We start from the raw sequence: 23,499 nt of genomic DNA on the forward strand, positions 1-23,499 counted from the left end.
CTCCATTAAAAAAAATAAGTGCATGAGAAGCAAGTGGCATTTCCATTTGTGATATTTCTAATATTTAAGACAGAAAGCAATAGCATGTGTTGCCAAGGTGAGTGGAAAAGCAAGGCAAACGCGTTTGGGTCTGAAGGAAGGAATGCGGTAATTCCGGGTTTAATGTTTTGACTTGATTAGCCTCATTAGTTGTTTTTTGTTTAATTTAAGGCACCGCGTCCCCCACCATATCATGGCCCATATCATAAAAAAACAAAATAAATAAAAAGAAAGAAAATACAAAAGTTGAAACAAAAATTAAGCTCTAAATTTAAAATATATTAATTTAAATTTATTCGCATGTTGTCGTAATTTTATTAAATTTTCAATAAGGTTCCTAAACTTTTTTCTTTTAATCGGATCCCTAAACTTTTATTTTATTCTTCAATTGAGTTCTCCCATACAATTATTATTATGAAAAAATTAACGACTTATGCCTAATTAGGGATTTAAATAGTGGATTGGTGCTTCTTAAGTATGTGAACAATTAAATCAATTGTAAAAGTTTTTTGGTAGAGTTTTAACCTTTCGTAAAATCAAATAATTGTGAGCAACTAAAAGAATACCTAAGTTGAGTTATAAAGATTAATATGAAAGCTTGGGTTTCGGGGTGGTTTATGAATTGTCCCTAAACTATTTGGTTAATTGATTGAATTATAAGGTAAGGAGGTAAATCAAGGAATGAATAGTTGGATTCAAGATGTTGCGTTGCACAAAGTGTTTTTTGTTTGCACAAGGGATAATGGGGCGGTGCACAAAGTGTTTTTTGTTTGCTGAAATAATCGTGGGGGTGAAAAATAGTTGAAAAAATATCAGTTGGCAAAAGGAAGTTTGGTTGTAATTACTGTTGTCATGCTATGTTTGTATGAGTGATGATACATAAATTATTTTTTAAAAGCACTTAATTAATATTTTTTTTCTTTTTCTAGTTGTTAGAAAATAAATGTTGTCTATCAAATATTTTCCTAAATAGGTACTTAAATAACTTTTTTCTTTGTGGTGCCTCATTGTAATATGACTCAATGTTTATCTTGTATCTTGCTGATCCTAAAAAGGCATACCTTATGCTTTCTTAAGGACTTAATATTTATAAATTTTTGTTTATCCAAAAAAAAAAAGTGTATGGCCACATCAACTAGGTGTGGTTTGCTTCTGTCCTAAAAAGTTTGATAAATTTTATACACAATTAGACCCTTTATTTATTTGTTTCAATCAAAATAACAAATTTATTTGTTTCAATCAAAATAACAAATCATCCGTTAGATTAAAATGTAATTTTGATTCAACTTTAATTTTTTTTTATCAGCAATTATAACTCCTTTTTTTCCCAAAATTTTAGTCTTTACATTTTAAAACTCTACAATTTTAGTTGAAACTAAAATTTTTCATTTTTTTACATTTTAACTAATTAAGTTATTTTTAACTAATGAATTAAAAATTTAGAGTTCAAGTGAAAAAAATATATGTAAAATTAACTATTAGATCAAAATTACATATATTATTTTTAAAATGCGAGAGCTGAAACTCTAAATAAAAAATTATAAGTAGACCAAAATTATAATTTTTTTCTAATTTTATCTAAAATCTCTAAAAAGTAAAAGGCTTAATTTGTCTCCCTATTTTGCTTATTACAATACATCAGTCTCCCTATTTTTAATTTACTATTTGAGTCCTCCTATATTTTAAAATTCACTATCTTAGTCCCTAGACTAAAAGTTGATCAATGTGTTCTTGAAAAATAAAAACTTAAAAAAATACTTAAAGAGAAACTAGAACCATAGTCCTTGAAAAAAAAAAGATACTCTTTTACCACTACACATAAATGCTCATTTGAATATTTGATGCAAAATATAGTATTAATATAAATTTTATATAAAAATAATTCAAAATTCAAATTTTATTCTTTTTTAATTTATTATATTTTATAATCTTATATATTATCTTTTAAAATATAATATATAAGATTAAATTTTATTTCCACATAAATTAGAATATGTATACTTATATAAACTTTATTTTATTTTATATGTTATATTTTTATATTCTTATGTATTTTTATGACACTATTCAAAACTTATTTTATAAAGTATATATATATATATATATATATATATATATATATATATATATATATATATATATATATATATATATATAAATTATAATTTCATAAAATCATATTATTTTATTATTTTTTTAATATTTATATATGTGATTTAATGGTAGTATTTTTTTTACCTATATTAAGATATTTTTATTATTTATTGTAATATTATTTTGTATTTATATTTAACTTTATTTAATCAAGTATGAATTTTTTTAAAAAAGAATTAAATTATATAGTAAAGATATATAATTAAATAAAATGACAGTATTTTTTATCTTTTAAAATATTTATGCATGTAATTTATTGATATTATTTTTTATCTATATTATAATAAATTATAATAAATAACATACATATCTTAATATAGATAAAAAATATTTTTACTAAATCAGTATTATTTTAAAAGATAAATATAATATATAAAATAAAAACAAAACTTACATAAATATACATATTCTAATTTATTTGAAAATAGAATTTAATCTTATATATTATATTTTAAAATATATAAAAATTTAAAATTTAATAAATTAAAAAAAATTAAAATTTAAACTATTTTCACATAAAATTTATATTAATACTATATTTTATATCAAATATTTAAATTAATACCTGAATGTAGTGATAAAAGAGTATATTTTTTACTTTAAGGATCATGATTCTAGTCTTTCCTTAAATATTTTTTAAAGTTTTTATTATTTAAGAAAATATTTTTAGTCTAATTTAAAATTGAACGATAAACGTTTAAAATCAATTTAGAGATTAAAATAATGTTTTTAAAATATAAAGAGACTCAAATAATAAATTAAAAGTAAGAGGATCGATTTAATGTAATGGGAAAAATAAGAAAATGAATTTTGTAATTATAATGTGATATTAATATAAATATAAATATAAATATATTCAATGTTTCAATGGAACGTGATATTAATATAAATATAAATATAACGACTCGATTTAAATGTTATTCAACATACAGGAAACTTTTGTCACGATCTGCGCATGTTTTTCTTTTTTAAGATGCACATGGGATGTTAATATTTTCTTTTATGAATAACTTGATATCAAATTCTAGTAGATAACCCAATTGATTTAAAATACATCTTCACTTCACATGTCTGGATGTTTATTCTGTGCAATCACCGAACATAAAAATTTGATTCAAATTACATTTACGTGCAATCCTACTTCCTCTAATTTTACTTAGTGAGCATTTAAATTTCATAATTTTCACGTTATAAAAAGAGAAAAAAAAATGGTTAGACATGTGTACGGTAAATTTTTACACAGTCGTTCAATTACAATTCAATATGTGTAGTAAATTTATTGACTTTTAAAATAATTATCTTAAAATAATTTTAACGATGATGTATGATTGGATGACGGTAAAAAATTTCACACATAAACATTAAACTCATAAAAATTTAATTCCATTTCATCAATAATTAACAAAAATATAATAATCTTATGACATAACATTACTAAAAGCATCTTCAATACGAGTATTTTGCATGAGTTGTTTAACTCTATGTAACCTTACTCAACCTTTTTCACCAGTGAAGTAGATAATATGACTTGTTTATACAATCATCATTGCTTATATAAGCAACCATTATTTAACAAATTTATATCATAAATAGAATATTTTTCAAGCATTATAGGACCTATCAAATTAAGTTAATCACACTCACTTTTGTAACCTTAACATTGGAGTGAATTTCATGTAAAATATTTAAATCTATGTAAAATTGCAAGGCCCTACAAAATGATGATAAGTAACTTATTTAAACAACCATACATTATATATGCTCTAAGTTAACAAAATAATATTTAAATACTTTGAACCACTCATTTTTGGCATTATTTTTTCTAGTTTATTTTCAATCAAATATTTTATACAATTTTTCCTTCACTAAATTATACGGCCTCTAGACCTAAATATAAGAAAAAAAAAAAGAATTTTCAAACTTTAATATAAATAAATTTTAATTACTTTGATCCTATTTAATAATATCATCCAAAAAAATTCTTTCAATTAATTATAATTATAATTCCAATAACATCTTTTCATTTTTAATATCAAATTTCAATAAAAGATACTTTAGAAAATAAACAAATTTTTTATCTTTAGAAGAATTAAATGAATTATCCAACTTTCTTAACCCGTGTAAGTTAAGTATACTTATATTTAAGTCTGGTATAATTCAGATTTAGAGGGTGTCTAGGGTGGGCCATGAAGGTAAGTGATCTTTGGTAGACGGACATTCCTACATGCATCGAGTAAAATTGCTGATACACATAGCAATTTAACAATTTTTCCATTTTATCCTTCTGTAAAAAGGATACGGATCAAGTTATTATTATAACACTCTAATCAGCAAAACTAATAGTCCAATTATGTTATAAAATAAATAATGTTGTTATATATAACACTAAAAATTTCTAATGTGGATGTAAATTTAAATAATTAATTTTGTAACAATTAATTTTGATATAACTTATGTGAATTATTTAATCTATATATTTCTTTTATAAATAAAAAAAAATATTTACTATTAAAAAAATTAATTAATTAAAAAATTAAAAAAAACACTTATGAATCACGTGATTCGTATGAGTTACAATATAACTTATACGAATTACGTATAATGTATAACTTATAGGAATTACATAATTCATATGAGTTAATCCGTATGAGTATGAGTTTTACTCATACGAATTACGTGACCAGTATTTTTAAAAAAAATTAATAAATTAATGTTTTTTAATCGTAAATATTTTTTTATTTATAAAAAAATATACAGATTAAATAATTCATATAAGTTATATCAAAATTAATTGTCACAAATTTTATTATTTAAATTTACATGCACATTAAATATACATTAGAAATTTATAGTATTATATATAACATTATTTATTTTATAACATAATTGAGCTATTAGTTCAATTAGTTAGAATATCATGCTAATAATTTGAAAGTTAGCTTTAACTCTTACTTGGACCATTAATTTTAAATTAATTAATAAAATATATTTTTGAAAAAAAAATTAAAAAAATGGATTGGGCCTCATACAGATTAAGTTAATCCGTATGAGACTTACGGATTAGCTGATCCATATCCTTTTACGGAAGGATAAAATGAAAAAAGCACGAAATTGCAAGATGTACCAGCAATTACGCTGGGTGCACGTAGCAATGCCCTTGGTGGACCACTATCACCAGTCCAACAACCAGAAACCACCACCAAGACCCGCCACTGCCACCATGAGATTTGCCATAACCCATCACACCAACAGATCTATTCCACTAGCCACGCGAGCTGCCATTGCAAGTCTGTTTTCAAGAAAAAGTTCAAACCCATTATGGTTGACGATGACATCGATGAAGGTCCTGCAAAGTCCTCACCGTCAATGATGGGAGGTCCTTATCGCCGTTGCTGATTGTAATTGCGGTTATTATGATTTTAGTAGTTTAATCTGTTTTCAAACCCATGATGGTTGACGATGACATCGATGAAGGTCCTGCAAAGTCCTCACCGTCAATGATGGGAGGTCCTTATTGCCGTTGTTGATTGTAATTGCGGTTATTATGATTTCAGTAGTTTAATCTGTTTGGTTTTGGATTCTTTCTTCTGCTTTTTCCTTATTTTCCAGAGTATTGATTTTAAGTTTGATGTGTTCGTTGCTCTCTGATGTTGGTGACGGTGCCACTGGCTGAAACTACAAATATCTCACATTTGAAGGAAACGTAAGTTTGCTAGCTAAGAAGAAGAGGGACGTAGGGTGTTTTGGCTGTCGCTGGAAGTTAACTCCGGCAACGCTGATCGGCCACGAGTTATGTTGTGGGGGTAGATCAGACGAAGAAGGGTGGTCAGAGAGAGAAAAAGGAAAGGAAGAAGAAAAAATAATCTAGTGCAAAGGGTGCACCACATGGTTGTGGGAATCAGATGAATACAATGGTCTACAAAAGTGATCCACAATAAATCACTTGTAGAAGTGGATCATGCTAGCTTTCATCCACAAATCAATATCATTTTACACTTCAATTAAATTGAAGCAAAAGATTTAGTTTTAACAATTAAAAAATATATGGTGTAATGGGGATCTCTACCCCACGTATTAATTTTTGGGCTTTTAAGCCCCATTAATACTTGGGTGATGCTAGTGCACCAGCATTATTATTTGTGCACCCAACAATTTTTTAATCCCCTAAATATCCCTGGTGTCTTCTTCCTTTTGAAGTTGGTTGCAGTGTTATTTTTTCTCTTACGCCTCCATTGTTTTTTTCTTCGCTTTCTCCCTCTGTTGTTGGTTCGTGTTGGTTTTTCATTGTTGAGAGAGTTGCCGCTTGGGTCGAGGTGAAAGTGTTACGGGTGATGATTGTTGCGGTGGTTGTTTCGTCGTCGTCCGCATTTAAGGTACGCCATTATGCTGCATTTTGCTGGGTGTGTGTGAGTTAATCCGTATGTGCAAGTTATAAGTACGGATCAAGTTAATCCGTAAGTTAAAATTACAAATACAGATCAAGTTGATCCGTATGACTCATATGGATCAACTATGACTCATACAGATCAAGTTTATTCATATGAGTCATACGGATCAACTTGAGTGAAGGACATTTTAACCCATTCACTTAAAATGTTGGGTGCACCAGCAATAATGCCGGGTGCACCTAGCATCACCCTTAATACTTGTTTTAAACAAAAAGCCCCATTAATACCAAAAATAAAATAGAATTAAGGAGACCAAATTGGCATTCAAACTGACATAGAAACAAAGTTCAATTAATCCTTAAAATTATAATAGTCATCCATTGCATTTCATCCTATTATTTGATACTTGAAAACAAACCCTAAATCACAAGTTCCTCATTTCTTTAATTTTGGGTATAAAATAAAGTCCTCATTTACAACGAGGGAGAAGAATGAATTTACGAAATTAAATATCATATCTATATATCACATCACATGTATATACAAAAAAAAAAAAAGATGCTATAAGAGGGGACAATGAAATTTGGTAACTAGTGTTCTAGGTCCTTTAATTGCTTTTTTAAAAGTAAATGTTCATACCGCATCCTTTCAAGCCTACTCTCAACCATGTACATTTCATCTTTGAGGTGATGAATTCTTTTCTCCAGCCACGCTATGTCTGAAGGACTTCTAGTGACCTCATTGTTCATCCTGTTCATGATGTCTACAGGAGTGTTCATATGTATGTGTTGAGGTCTGGCCAATAACACAAGTATGCTAAACTGCTGCAACAGAATAAAGAAAGGGTTAGAATGACTTAAAATGTAAACTGATCGACTTGCAATTATAGTGAAAAATAAATCATTACAGACGCAGCCTTAAAATCCAAAACATTACAAATTTGAAATTAAAAGATAATCCGGAACAGGTAACCAAGCATTAAAGCCAAACAAAAATGTTTGAAGCTAAACGAGACAAAACATGTGAATAGAGGGCGGGGATGATTCTATTATTATTATTATATCATTGTTACTTTAGATTGATTCTTGAATTTTGCTTTTATCATGTGAGGAACACAAGTTTTAAAGAAGGGAACCAAAATATGTACATTAGAGTTTGAGCAGTCATTCAGAAGTAAAGTGACTGAATGCTAACTTAAGCAATTTGATGCCAGTACCTGCACCAATTTTTTTATGAACAACTTTATTTTCTTACCAAACACACAAGAATTGCTAGTCCGGAGTTCCTCGCAGAATTTTATAACTAGTTCACGAAGTAAGAAAAGGCATAAATCTATCTAAAGTTCAGGTTTAAAGTACACACCTGAATGAAGAAAATCAGAGCGACAATAGTAATAAGGAGCAGAGAAAGATTGCTATGACTTCTCAAAGATGATCTGAACTTCGTCATAAACTCTTTAAACAGTGAAACAGATGATGGTTCGATGAAATTTCCCTGCAAGTGAGAGCCGACATTGTGGGTAGCAGCATCAAAGGCATTGGATGTAGCTAGTATCTTTGTAGGGTTACTTTGCTCCGGTGACCCTTCTGAAGATTCTCTAGTCTTCACTTCTCTATCTAAATTGATTTCACCATTTTGAGCTACAGCAACAGCAGAACCACTTTCAGCCTCATGAAAAGTAAACCATAAATCCTCAAAAGTAGGATATTTCACTGGACACCAGTGTTGTATGGAACCCAAAAGTAACTTTAAATTTTAAGAAAATATAGGAATTATGAAAGCCAAACCTTGTTTTTCAAGGTTCTTCTGCTTCAACATTTCATGTGCCTGAAATTCCATACATTTTCAAACGGACATTTAAAAGGAAACTTGAACCACAGCAAAACAAAATACGTATAATACAAGCACAGACACAAGAATACCATGTTTATCCATGTCGCATAAGCATCTCGACATTCTTCAATTGTTGATTGTATTATTTTGCCTGTGATTATTCCCACATGAAATCAAAGAAAGTTCAAGTTCGTGACAGTGACAAAATAGAACACATAGCAATGCAACTCAAACTGTGTCAGGGGAGAGATAATTTGTATTGAACAAACTCTTAAGATTCAGTTATGCTAATGTCTCCATTTGGAATAAATTAGAAGATCAAAATAACAAACATAAGAAAATATAAGAATGATATCATCATTAACGAAAATCTTTAGTTATAAACTTCCTTTAAAACAGAGATTAAAGATAGGACATTTAACAATGCAACTCAAACATTATGTGTAGGAGGGAGAGAGATAATCCATATTAAACAATCTCCTAAGATTCAATTATGTTAATGTCTCCTATTAGGAATAAAATAGAAATTCAAAATAACAAACATAAGAAGAAAAATAAGGAATGAAATTTATCAATATTGAAAATCTTTCATTATAGACATCAGAATTTCACAAGTAAAACAGCGATTAAAGATAAGGTATTTAAGAATGCAACTCAAAACTGTGTGTGTGCAGAGGGGGAGAGGGAATTTGTATTAAACAATCTCCTAATATTCAGTTATGTTAATGTCTCCTATTTAGGAATAAATTAGAAGATCAAAATCACAAACATAAGAATAAATAAGGAATGGCATTATCAATATTGAAAATCTTTATTTATAGACAACAGAATTTGACATGTAAAACAGAGAATAAAAATGAGGTATTTACTCAAGATCGAACTTTGTTAAGAACAAAAGGAAGTTTTGTGAATTATTGACTGCTAAAGCCAAGTGTGATTAATTAGGGACTGATTTTGGGTTTGATTGCTGGTAATCAGAATCATCCTCTCATCAAAAGCAGCCGATGCGGTTGCCTCCATTCTGAGACAGGGCAGAAAACAATCTCAACATCACAAATGACCGAGGCATAGCAGATTTGATTTTGGAACCTTAATGCAACTCTGTCAGGGTAACACAGTCGCTACATCCTCAGTTTGATTATTTGCTTGCTAAAAACATCATAATAATTGATTTCAGGAAAATGTTTCTAAAACGTAAAGTCTTCAACATACACAGGCGTTCATGGTATAGATTGAAGACAATAAGCAGCTAAACATAACACAACCAACATAGAAAAAAGAAAAATGCAAAAAAACTATAAAACCGATTAATTTACCATGATATAAAAGGACACAAGTTATGAATCAACATCATCTAAATTAGTAGAAATAAAACAAAAGATTAAGATACAAATCAAGGAAAATGTTCATTGAGAATACTTAATAAAAAGCCACACCTTTCCAAATAGTTTTTTTAGAAAATGCCACATTCACATATACCCGCAAAGTGCAGCATTCTTTTGATTCATCCTTGTCTCTCTCTACACTCCACAGTCCCTGGTAATTCACATAGAAACCATGCACAAGTAAAAACTGACAATTCATTGGGAAAGAAAATTATAAATTTATAAGAAACAGAGAACTGAGGACAGTTTCATAGATAAAATAAAGCTCAATAACAACCTGATTGTGTCGCATACTTTGCTGATTAAAAAATAGTCTTTTAACCACATATATTGGTTTTACTCAAACAAATGATTCATTCAATGCTTGTTTAACTAGTGGAGTGGAAACATAAAATGCATTTTGAGGTATCCTGATGTTCAGAGTATTAAGTTGAACGTTAAATATAATGCAAGAGATGATAGTGGAACAGTAGTTAACTATTTACAAACACTAATCAAACTCACTTTTGGTTAGACATTCAGAAATGGAAAATAGTCTAAATGTTTGTAACCTAATTCCTGAAGTCACTTACTATGTTTAAAAATGACACAATATCAACCCAATTCTTTGAGTAACTCTTTCATCATTGTCAGTAAAATGTACAAATTATTTTCCAAGTGCAGTGCCAAACAGAAAAGTAATGTATCTAGTCCAATCCTAATGTCTAATCCATTTAGCATTTTATAGAACAAATAAGAATGCTTTTAGGAAATCTTAAAGCCGTCCTACTGATTGCTGTCGTGTGACCACCATTTTAGTTGCAAAAACAGCATCTATGTTCATGGGTAAGACAGCATAAACCCGACCCCACACAGACCTCATAAAGGTTGGAGCTTGTGCAATAGACCACAATTAAGCAGCAGTACTGGTATAGACCCAAGTCCCCATCTTACATTTCCAAGACAATGTCTAAGGTGGGAAAGACAAACATGTTTCGCACCATGGTAAAGATTTTTTCAACAATTAGATTTTCACCTAGAGAATTAAATGTGCAAAGGTTGACGTTTAACAGAGGAACTTAGGCTCTTTTCACCTAAAGAATTAGGGATTAGAATACCATCTTTGGACAATGAACAATATTAACATTGAACCTCAAATTGAGTATCGTGATTTATTTTAAAGAGTTTGGTTCATGAAATCGAACACCAACAACCTTTGTTATTTGATTTATGTTGTCTTAATGTGTTTTTATAAAAAATTCCCAAAAATATTTTCAAACTAGTGTCTTTGTTTATTTCATCCTTGTTATTGAATGCTACTTTCATGTTTCTATTGTTTCATTCATTAATTTAGATAGTAAAAAATTGCGAATTTGCCAAGCATTACGTGATTCCTCAAGGGAATGATACTTTTACTTATTAGAATACTGCAAACAACTTAGTACGCTTGAGGATAAGGTTCACACTCGGTGCAGTTATGCATAACACTATTTTTCAAGATCCTGGACACTCCAAATCTTAATCGTCATCAAGATCAAGATTAAGATCAAGATCAAGAATAAAGCTTGTTTTCCAATTTGTGATCTGAATTTTGTATTTCTTGAATCTGACTGTTTTTCGTTTCAAAAATGAGTTCCCCTTCGAGATTTTAAATGCCAACCACGGCATTGGGGTCGTCTTTGGTGGCGTTGGGTTATCCATGGTGAGAAAGGTAAAGCGCTGGTAGATGGGGAGAGAAAAGAGGAAGGGGAAATGGGGGGTAAATCAGGAAAATAAGACGAAAAGGATAAAAAAAAATTAGCCATCAGATCAAAATAAAATATATTTAACCCTTGAAAAAAGCTTTACCATAAGGGAAAACATGTTTGCCTTTCCCACCCTAGACATAGTCTCTAAACATGGTAATTCAATTCATGGCCTGAAGCTGAAAGTTAATTTCGCAATAATTTAGTTTGGCTGATATTGCCACGGCATCAAATTCTTCCTTCTTCCTACTCGTTAGCTAAACTTGCAACCTAATAATTGGAAATGCAATTTCCCATCTTCAGGTGGTCACATAAGTCTTATACAGGTTTTCTTATCAAGTACCTCAGGTTATCTCTCATATATCAGTGTTGGTTCCCAAAGGATAAAAAAGATAATGCTGAATTTTCTTATGTCGGGTGTTAGGAAAAGAGGAACCATCTATTCAGCCTCTTTAGTAAAATATTCGGTATATTTAATGATGACAGAATCTTGCCCGCAATGATTTGGACATGTGAGAAGAACAGTAATAAGAGTGGCTCATATGGAAGATAGTCTAGTAAACATATAATCATATATGTCTTCACCTAATAGCTTAATAGCTTAAGGAGTTCATTGAATTAGTATTTTAAAAGAATATTTTAGCATAAAAAAGTTTAATGGATTTTAAAAATTACGTAAGAATACTCGTCAGATTTATTTAAAGACTTTTATGATGATTTAAATTTTAATGGATTTATATCATAAAAATTTAAAAGATTTGAAAAGATTCTATAAATTTATAAGATTTGAAAGGATTCTATGAATTTTTAAAAACACATTCAAAATTATAAGAGTTAGCAAAAAAATAATAAAAAATTATGAGGTTTGAATAAAAAAAAATGAAATCAATATAATTTTTTTAATCTTTTAATATTTATATTAATTTTAGTTTTATGTCCTCCTATACTAATCTTTCTTGCAATAACACCTTTTTATTCTCACTTTTAAATTTAAACAATAAATTTAAAAATGTACACGTTGGTCTTTTGATTTTTTTTAATTATTACAATTATTTCATGATAAATCTAATAATATGTTTAAATGAAGTATAATAATAAACATATATTAGAAGGGAGTAATGCGGGTGAAAAATTGGTAGGAAAGTTACTGAGTTACGTGGATGACAAAATTAAGAGTAACAGTCAAGAAAACATTGCTCGAGCAAGTGATGGGCATAGTCAGTATAAGGAAAACATGATTAGTCTTAGCACATAAGACAAACATTAATTTAATTTAAAAAACAAAGGAAAAAGTGTAGAGGAGAAGAGTATATTTAATATTTTTTTATTTCAAAAGATTAGGAAAAATATATATGGCACATGCATCTTGAAGAATATTAAAAAGAGGAGAGGGTATGCGTGATGAGAGAAAAAAAAATCTAATAACCAATAGAAAAAGAAAAAAAAAAGTCTAGCAAAATCTCAAGGATTTGGGTAAGATTGTTTGATAGATGTTTTATGCTAAAAAGTCTGATGAAATCCATCGAAATCCTTCTTAAAAAATAATCAAATGAAATTTGTATGTTTTTGAGTACCAAAAGACTTTTTATAAGTTATAAAAAATCTTAATTGAATATCACCAGATTGTCTTCCTTAAAAAATCTTAATTGAATATCATTAGACTTATTTATATTATTTAAAAGTCCTGATTGAATACCACAAAGACTTTTTTTATAAAACAAAATCTTTTACAATCCTTCGAGACTAAGTATTAGAGCCCTAGCCTAAGTGGACTAGAGTTTGAGACTTTCTGCCTCTGCTCACAATTTCTAATAAGAAATTGAGTTTGAGACTTCTTGTGTCGATGGCATTATTCACTCCTACTTCTATATTTTGTCCTTGATCTCTTCGATAAATCCCCCCCCCCCCCCCCCCAAAAAAAAAAAAACCCTTCCTTTTCTTCCGAACAAAATGTAACCCAAGAAATATTTTCAATTGAAAATTTATTCTGTTCAAAAATTATTTAGGAGTGCTAGCAACACTCTCTAACATTCTCCTTATTATTGGCTGTTATTTATTAGAAATCACAAATTTGAGTGGGTCTCACTTCTCATTTAATGAGTCTCCTAATTTAAAAGTGAGACCCAACAAAATTTGTGATTTTCAATAAATTCCATCCGGAGAGAATGTTAGAAACAGAGTGCTAGAGAGAGAGAGAGTATTGCTAGCATTCCTAGAAATAAAATTACTTAAAAGCTCATGTGCATAAAAATTTAATGTTTCAAAAAATTTGTACCTCAACCCGGAAATAATCTGCATAAGGTACATCACTGACTTCTTGCGACGTCTCGATAACCAAATGACTGGATGAAGTAACAAATACATGTCAAGATAACACGACATTTTAAGAACAAATTATTTCATGTAGTCAATGCAGTAACTTATTTTTAAAATAAATAATTAACATAAAGAACACAAGAAAATAGATAAAGGGAAATAATAAAATGCACAATGGAAGCAAAAGCAACTATTTTCACTATTCAACATAACATAATAAAAGCATCAACACTCCTAGGTCCTACCCAGTTTTTCTCATCCGAGAAGAGAATAATTAAAACAAACCTAAACAAGCCACCAACAAGCTTCTTCTTGTATTTCATGTTGTACACCATTCCAAACTCAAAATGCTTGGTTTGAAACAATTAAATTGTTTAGTTGAATAAATATATCCCTTCTCTCCAGTACTACACCCGCCTCTCAATCACAAGTGTTCTTGAAAAGCAACTCACTCACAGGACCCACACAATTCCATTTCTATCAGCTGCATAAGCTCTGGCACCACAACAGCTTTATCTCAGGCTACACAAAACAGCACAAGAGACATTTTCTTCCAACCTATCTCACCACACCTTTATCATTGTCTTATTTCCTCAGTTTCTCCCACTTAAAGTCATAAACCAATAAAACAGGAAAATATGTTATTGCTACACATCATTACGTTGTCTAACCTACCCCACAACACCCTAAGCTACTAGGGACATTCATCCCCATAATTATCCTCCATCTAGCTTCCTTTTTATTAGAAGCTCCCTGAAACCTTTACCTTAAAAAATTGTTGAGAGTAGAAGACGAACTGATTTAACATAAACAGATTGAGAAAAAAAGGTCATGGCAAAATACCTGTTCCTATAAACACGAAATTTCTGGACCTCATGGCAGCCACCAAATTTCGCTCCTGAAAAAGAAACACAATCATGTCCACTGGCAAATAGACAGCTCCCCTAAAGTTTTGAAAATTCATTGGAACGCATCAGAGAGAAAAGTTTTTAATGCCCAAAATATGATGTGGGAGTTTTTTTTTTTTGAAATGCAAAGATAATTTATATTAAAGTAGGAAAAGTACCAGAGGTACTACAAGATACAAAAGGATAAAAATCCTGTAAGAACAGGAACAGAGAACACCCTACAACAAGCCATCACCCTGCCCTTCAGAAAAAGCATTAAATAAAGACTATAGGCATTGCTGAAGACCAACAATGGAAAGGAACCTTGAAGTCCCTTTCCCATTCCCTCAACCAAGTCCACAAAAGGAAAAGAGTACTATCTGCCAGCTTAGTGATATCAAAGGATTGATTATGAAATATCATTTCGTTTCTGAGCTTCCAAATAGAATTTGTAACTGCTAGCCACCACATTTTCCATCTTCTGTTAGAAGCCTTTGACCCTGCTGAAGAATAGTGCTGAAGAATATGATGCGGAAGTATGGCCCTATATTTTTAATATATTAGCTAGTCTTACACATTTAGCATCAATGTTCTTCAATTAGTCTAATAGAACACTGATCTGTGTGTCCCATTCACTCCAATTAGGCCCTTTGCACCATCTTATAAAAATGTGTGTTCCTAGACATTTTATTCCTTCTTAATAACTTATTAATACATATATCTAGTCAGCTTCGTGTTAATAACTTGTTGCAAAATTTAGATCTCATGCTTAAACTTATTCCTATAAAATTAAAGAGTTTCATAACTCATGAACATGCCAGTTATATGTCAATGTAAATTAGCTTACTTGACTATCGAATAGAAAATAAACTATACAATTATAACGGGCTAACAACATCAAAGTCAGAACAAGAATTTATACAGTGCACATCAAAATAAAAGAAGCAGAAGCATACCAAGATAAATTTTTATTGGATGTTGAAATGACAGTTCACGAGCATACCCAAATTTCTCTTGAGGATGCCACGGAGAACACCTAAAGTCTGAAAAAAAGAAAGAAAAAAAATGTATGAAGAAAGATATCAGTTATTGGCTTATTGCTATTCTTCCCTAAAATCATATTAAATGACAAGGAGGAGGATAGTAAACAAAACTAGAATATGAAAATGATAATTGAAATGCATAGGTTTAAAAGTTTCATGCAGGCTACCTTTATCACCACACTTTTGGCGAAAAGACTCAAGAAAATTTAGAGCATCATCTGAGAATAAGTACCTAAAGAAGTCTTCAACCTTCATCTGCAATGTGTAAATTCTAAACTTTGAGAAAATCTATAAATTTTTAAAATTAAGATTGATCACATTAGCAAGGGAAAACTTAAAAACTAAAAACAGATCTAGTGATTTTCAAGCAAGATTATACCGGAAACACTGAATCTGCAACACATGTATATGCTTCAAGAACTGCATTTTTAGAAAATAAGTTCAAATCCATCAGATTATCTACACATATAAGGTGAACAAATAGTAGTATGCTACAACATAAAGACAATGGACATTTACACATGAAGTGTTCTTTTTTATCTATAATTCAAACACCTTTCCCACATCCACTGTATCAGACATCCCTGAACAATTTAAAATAAAATTGTTGAGATATTTTCCCTCAGAACAATTTCTAAATGACTACAAACATTTGACTAGTGAACATGAGTCACACACACATATATATATATATTCCCAAACTCACTTGATGGGGCATCAATATCCTCCTCGTTCCACTTCCAACTCACACTTGCAGCACTTGGGGCATCATTATTCAGTTCAGGTTCAGCAACCTGTTTTACACTGCATTGCTTCTCTGAATCTGCCGTCGATACAGGATCATCCCCAACAATGGATGTAAGCGTCGTATCTTTGCTCCTGGTTCACACACATAAGCCTAAACGAGTTGCACAGAAAATAATCTATTCTATAGCAACAGCCATTATAAACAGGGACATACAGATCAGTAGAAAGTGATCCGTTGTCAGTTATATCAGAACTTTTGACATTTTCAACAGCTACAAATCCATTCTCTTGGCTGCTGGACTCAGACATTGATTCCTGAAGTAAAATAAATAAATGAGGGCAACAGTACAACTGATGCAATTTTGGCCAATTAATTTGCATTTTAAGATCTTATTATGCACAGGTAATCGAATTTTCCAAAGAAATTGAATACTGAAAATAATTAGTGGAACAATAATTTTCAACACATGACAGGTATGGAATGCATTCTGTGAAAGATAGTCTCATGTTCACAAGAGGAAAAAAACAATGAAAACCATTGCAAAATCTAATTATCTGAGACTGGGTAACTACTTTAGTTTGGGAATTATTGGATGCAACTTTGTACTATACATGGAGACAAAGTTGTGCCTTGGTGACCGTCATGGGTTCAGATCCGGAAACAGCCTCTTTGCATATGCAAGGGCAAGGCTGCATACAATAACCGGGCACTAGGATACATTAGTTTAATAGTTTATGGTGACAAAAAGACCATGGCTAAACACTGATCCATATAATGTAGAAAACCTCAGAAAGATACTTAAAATGAAAAGGAACAGAAGAAGTAGTATTCAACATATAAAATCCTACAAAAAAATTCTCATACAAGATCCTGCTGTTGCCCAATGATTGGGCTTCTCCTTGGCTTCCTTACTAATTCTCAAACTAGTGCCTGCTATTTGATCCATTATCCATTAACAGATTACTATAAGTAGAGGGGTGCCATTCATTTCTAAAATCCACCGCATTACCAATGAAATTTTTTATCACGTTACATACTACCAACAGAACAAAAAAATAATAAACAATTAGTATCAAGAGAGAGTTTTATAGTAAATACCTTCTGTTCCATAATTGCTATGGCTCCATTGCCCTGTCGCGACCATCCCTCATTAATAATCCTGAAAGCTTCATCACGGGATAGGAAGGATGCAAAGAAGTACTGAAAATAAATAAGTGGATTAAGACATTACAGCACAAGAAAATAGAAAATACAAATAGGTAAGTAATGTTCAGGGCATAAATTCATTGAAATACAACTAGCATAAATGTTACTCTCCATATCCAACACACCTTCTTGTTTCCAGCAAGAATCTCAATGGCATTGGGAAAGAGCCCAGCCGTCTTTGCCCTCCTTACACTCGTGACTTCAGGGAATGGGATTATTTTCTGAAACATAATCGTTGACAATTCCAACACGTGGCAAAAAATGAAATTAAAACCAAAATTACTAGCAGATGATCAACATAGTAGATTAAGCATGTACATTGAATAACCTTGATATTATATGTAAATATAAATATAAATTTAATTCTTCTCATGAAGAGTTTAAAATAATGTTTAAATGCATAGACAACTGCGTTAAACACTTCACCTTTGTCTCATATCCAAATATGTTTGAGTAGAAACAAATGAAGTTGACAAAGAGGTACATATGACCCTACAACAAGCAATTAATAAGTCATTAGGAGAAAACAAATGAAAATGCATGTTCAAACAATTGATGCATTTTAACTTAAGAAAAAATACAGTACTCAGTAATATTCTTCAAATTGAAAGGATAATGCACAGTATTTGTGAGTTAATAGTATTAACATTTACCGATAAATCGTGAGCAGACTATTACCTGAATAAGTAGGTTTTCCTGGAGGGCACAATTAAAATCTTCAATAAGGACCTACAGAAAAGGAGAACAAATAAGAATTGTCTTCATTTACAATAAAACAAAAGGGGAATCAAATCGCAGAAAGTTCTCAAGTAAGAACTCCCAAATCTAAAAAATGTGCAAATTCCTGACAACAGTAACATCATCAATGTGGTTCATCTAAAATTGTTGCAAGAATTAGATATGCTTAAATTGTGTAAGGAAAAATTGTTTGTAGGTGTGAGATTGCCAAAATAAGATATGATCTATTGAATTTTGGTAAATATGTTAATTAGAGCTAGGCAAATGGGTTTGGGCCCATGGGCCACCTGCAACTTGCACAGTATACAGGCCTTGATATTTTGAGCCCGTTTAAATTGTCGGTTTTTTATCCGCTTAACCTGCGGGTTAAACAGGTTTTTATCCACGGCCCCTGTGGGCTTTTTACATTTTAATATAAAAAATATATAATACTAAAAACTAAGGGATGTAAACAAAGTAAAATAAAAAAGTATAAAATTTAAGTACTTTTTATATGATTCAATGGTTGGTGAATGACGATATAATATTTTAATTTAGTATAAAATTATAGATTAAGTAAACATGATATAAAAAATGCTTTTTAGGTAGAGCTTAAAATTCCATTTACGTTACCATCTTGGGCAAATAATTTTCTTTTACACAATTCATAGTTAGTTTCTAAAATTTTTTAAAATGGGTCAAATTTTACATTTTAAAATTTAATTTTCTATTTCTTTTTTAATTTCTTTTTCATCTTGAGAATCAATTTGGTTTCATGCCGGGAAGGTCGACCATGGAAGCGATTTATTTATTACGGCGGGTGATGGAGCAATATCGCATGGCCCAACAAGACTTGCACTTGATTTTTATTGACTTGGAGAAAGCGTATGATAGAGTGCCTAGAGAGATTTTGTGGAAAGCTCTAGAGAAGAAAGGGGTTAGGGTTGCATATATTCGAGCTATCCAAGATATGTATGATAGGGTATCGACTAGTGTTAGGACACAGGGTGGAGAGTCAGACGATTTTCCCATCACAATTGGTTTACATCAAGGGTCAACCCTTAGCCCCTACCTTTTTACCTTATTTCTGGATGTCCTCACAGAACAAATCCAAGAGATAGCGCCGAGATGCATGCTTTTTGCAGATGACATAGTCCTCCTTGGAGAGTCGAGGGAGGAATTGAATGAGAGGTTGGAAACTTGGAGACGAGCTCTAGAAACACATGGCTTTCGCCTAAGCAGAAGCAAATCGGAGTATATGGAATGTAAGTTCAACAAAAGAAGGAGGGTTTCTAACTCAGAGGTGAAAATAGGAGACCATATTATCCCTCAAGTCACACGGTTTAAATATCTTGGGTCTGTAATACAGGATGATGGGGAAATTGAAGGGGATGTGAATCATCGCATTCAAGCAGGATGGATGAAATGGAGAAAAGCATCGGGGGTGTTATGTGATGCAAAGGTACCGATCAAGCTAAAGGGAAAGTTTTATCGGACTGCGGTAAGACCGGCGATTTTGTACGGAACAGAATGCTGGGCGGTCAAGAGCCAACATGAGAATAAAGTCGGTGTAGCGGAGATGAGGATGTTGCGGTGGATGTGTGGTAAGACTCGACAGGATAAAATTAGAAACGAAGCTATTAGAGAGAGGGTTGGAGTAGCGCCTATTGTAGAGAAGATGGTGGAAAATAGACTTAGGTGGTTTGGGCATGTAGAGAGAAGATCGGTAGACTCTGTAGTGAGGAGAGTAGACCAGATGGAGAGAAGACAAACAATTCGAGGCAGAGGAAGACCCAAAAAGACTATAAGAGAAGTTATAAAAAAGGATCTCGAAATTAATGGTTTGGATAGAAGTATGGTACTTGATAGAACATTATGGCGGAAGTTGATCCATGTAGCCGACCCCACCTAATGGGATAAGGCGTTGTTGTTGTTGTTGTTGTTGTGAAGGCCGGCCTGCTAAGCCCGCAGACTATGCGTGGCGGGTTCAGACAAAAAAAATGAGCCCGTTAAGAATGCAGGGCGGACTTCACAGGTTATGGACTTTGCGGTTGCAGGCTTACCTACATGCCCAACTCTAATGTTAATTAAAACCAAATCTGATCTACCCAAAATACATTTGTGGGGCAGGGGGTGAGGAGCTTCATGAGTTAAACACCACATTAACCTTATTGAGGGTCACACCAAATGGCATTCTACACTTCCAGGAAACACAAACATAAAGAAAAGGTTATCAAACTCAAGAGTGTACATAAACTTGTGGGAGCTCCATTGATTCAACTCGTGCACTTGACTCATAAGAGTTTACTTAGTAACAAAATACCTATAAATAACATACTAATTGAATATTTTAACATAATAAAGAAAAATAATAAGAGAAAAAAGATTATGCACTGACAGTGTAAAAAATTTTACATGGTCATCCAATCACAACTCACCATGTACGGTTAATTTGTTGATTTTTAAAATAATTATCTTAAAGTAATACAAATGGTGATTTGTGATTGAATGTAAAATGTCAGTACATAGAAATTAAACTCAAATAGTAAACCATAAATTCTACAATACTTAAATAATCAAGTCTAGTAATGTATCACTATTAGATAATAACTTGCGGAGGTAATAGTACTGGTAGAGCATTCCCACGGAGGGTTTGATGTTGTTAGAGGTGAGGGTTCTTCGATTCAGAAACAACACACCAGATGGAGATACGTTGAACCCTAATCGCCTAGAAAACAAACCAAAACGACTTGCATTTTGGTCTAATTTTTTTAAATTGTTGACTCACTGACTCAATGGTAAAACCAAATTTGCACAGAGTCTACTAAAAAGAGAGTTTGCTAACGAGTCAACTCGTATAGGGTAAGTGAACTCGTAAACTAGTAAGAGTTACTGAGTATACTCGAGAGTTTGATGACCATGGCACAATCATGAAGAAAAAAGGATTACAAGAACCAGATGCACGTGATTAATGAAACATGCTAACGTGAATAGACTTAGATGATTGCCAACTATTCCATTATAAGATGATGCTCACTGATCCAACTAATAAGCCATAAAGTTAGACATTAAAATATCTATCTTAAAGGTGGAACATCACTCACTTCCTCCTGTGGAAGACGGAACAATTGTCGATACTCTTCACTCTTCAATACGTCTGGAGTTTGTAACTAAGAAAATAAAAACAATCACAGAAGCAACAATATAGGGTGATCAATAACATGTTGAAATTCAAACTAAATATAATTTCAGTTAAATGTGTAAAAAATTGAAACATTCCAGAGAGCAAAGCCATCCTATAACATCAAAAGCCACAATTCACAAGTTTCATTGAAGCCGCAAAAAAATTGAACTATTTCGAACAATTCCACACTCAAGTTAAACAACACTTCAATTAACTTACAATTAAGTGAAATATGAATTTCAATTAAATGTGTCAAAATTAAAAGATTCCAAGGACCAGAGCCATCCTATAACGTCAAAAGCCACAATTCACAGGTTTCACTAAAGCTGCAAAAAAAAAAAAAAAAAGAACAATTCCACAATCAAACTAAACAACACTTCAATTAACTTTCAATTAAGTGAAATATATAAATTTCGGTTACATGTGTCAAAAATTAGAAGATTCCAAAGAGCAAAGTCATCATATAACATTAATGATCCGTTTGGTTGGAAGGAAGGAAAATTAGTTTAAAATTTGAATTGGAAAGAAAATAGAAAGAAAAATTTAAACTTTTGTTTCTATAAGTCATCTTTCCCCTCTCTTTTCCTTCTACTTCCTCTCAAATCAAGAAAATACTTTGTTATCCGTGTTTTTTTCTCTTTATTTTATTCCCTCTCATTTTTTCTTCTACCAAATATAGGTTAAGAGCCACAATTCGCAGGTTTCACTGAAGCCGCAACAACAAAATAAACTATTTCGAACAATTTCACACTCAAGCTAAACGTATATATTCTTCAATTTAAGTTCCAATTGAGTGATAAATGACACTTCACAGCATCAATTTCGAATGCAGCGAACACACACGAAACGAAGTACCTGAATTTCAGCATCGGAGAAGTGGTTGGGCGAGGAATTGAAGGAATCGCTCCGATTAGCGGCGTTGTCGGGGGACGACGACGGCGAAGGATCCACCACCGGCTGCCGCGGCGGCACGTCACTCCTGGCAGCGGCGGCAACAACCGTGGAAGCCATCGAAGAGAGAGAATAGAGAGAGAGAGAAAGATATATAGAATATTAGATCTGAAATGGCTATAGCTGCGTGAATCAATCAATATTATTACTCCACTGAGGAGAAAAAGTAGATCTGAAAATTCAGTGAGAAGAGAAAAGAGAACGGTGGTGGTTGAAGAAGGTTTTACGCGGTTTTAAGTAGTAACGGCGCCGACGGAACCGAAGAAGAAGCGTTCTTAAAAGGAATGTCGTAATGCTGCACTGATAAAAAAATTAAATTGAGTCAACGTCGGTAGCTGTACTGATAAAAAAAATTATAAAAAGAAGAAGAAAAAAATCATTATCTTCTACGCCATGGTGATGTTGACTCTTCACGACACGTGACTATTTCTTCTGTTAGGCATTCGCCATCTGTTGCGTTAAATTGATTTGTGATGTTAGCTTAGGAGCTGACGAAATGGATTCGACGGATCAACCCGTTCTCGTAATTTTCTTTTGCCAATAGGATTGGGATTTTCAACCCGCGTCAATATGTCTCATTTTGTTAATTCATTTTTTATTAAAAAAAATGGGCTTAAAGATAAGTGGGACGAATCAAATTGTTAATTCATGTTTTATCAAAAAATATTTAATATTTATTATGATATTTCCTATATATTTATTAATTTCTAATTTATTTATTTTTGTCTAAATAAAATATTTTCCAATTTTTAAGATAATACATTCAAATGTTTTTAGTAAATATTTATTATATTATTTAATATTTATAAAAGATAAAATTAATTAAAATCAATTAAATATATATTTATTATTATTTAAAATATTTTAAATTTTGAGGACCAACTCCTCGATCCAACCCAAAACGGGACCGTCATCACTTTGAAC

General features: G+C 31.4%; 1 protein-coding gene across 4 annotated transcripts; it reads right to left on the minus strand.

Moving 5' to 3' along the window:
* Nucleotides 1–7,077: 7,077 nt before the first annotated feature.
* On the minus strand, nucleotides 7,078–23,077 carry LOC100805910 (protein VASCULAR ASSOCIATED DEATH 1, chloroplastic). Of its 4 annotated transcripts, XM_026124089.2 has the most exons (20): nucleotides 22,803–23,030; nucleotides 22,480–22,603; nucleotides 21,844–21,950; nucleotides 21,545–21,610; nucleotides 18,402–18,452; nucleotides 18,150–18,215; nucleotides 17,849–17,944; nucleotides 17,616–17,717; nucleotides 16,731–16,831; nucleotides 16,476–16,648; nucleotides 16,149–16,189; nucleotides 15,937–16,024; nucleotides 15,683–15,769; nucleotides 14,683–14,737; nucleotides 13,799–13,865; nucleotides 9,851–9,950; nucleotides 8,504–8,565; nucleotides 8,369–8,408; nucleotides 7,944–8,221; nucleotides 7,078–7,405 (listed from the first exon to the last, which is right to left on the minus strand). In XM_026124089.2, the coding sequence occupies exons 6-20, from the start codon at nucleotides 18,207–18,209 to the stop codon at nucleotides 7,172–7,174; spliced, it is 1,584 nt and encodes a 527-aa protein (XP_025979874.1). In that variant the 5' UTR covers nucleotides 18,210–18,215; nucleotides 18,402–18,452; nucleotides 21,545–21,610; nucleotides 21,844–21,950; nucleotides 22,480–22,603; nucleotides 22,803–23,030; the 3' UTR covers nucleotides 7,078–7,171. The 4 variants fall into 4 exon arrangements, with proteins under 4 accessions (XP_025979874.1, XP_014618605.1, XP_006589034.1 ...); XM_014763119.3 differs by lacking the exon at nucleotides 21,844–21,950; XM_006588971.4 differs by lacking the exon at nucleotides 21,844–21,950 and having other exon boundaries at nucleotides 7,078–7,402; nucleotides 22,480–23,077.
* Nucleotides 23,078–23,499: the final 422 nt, after the last annotated feature.

Source organism: Glycine max, chromosome 10 (assembly GCF_000004515.6).
Source record: "Glycine max cultivar Williams 82 chromosome 10, Glycine_max_v4.0, whole genome shotgun sequence".
In the NCBI taxonomy this organism is placed as follows: Eukaryota; Viridiplantae; Streptophyta; class Magnoliopsida; order Fabales; family Fabaceae; genus Glycine; species Glycine max.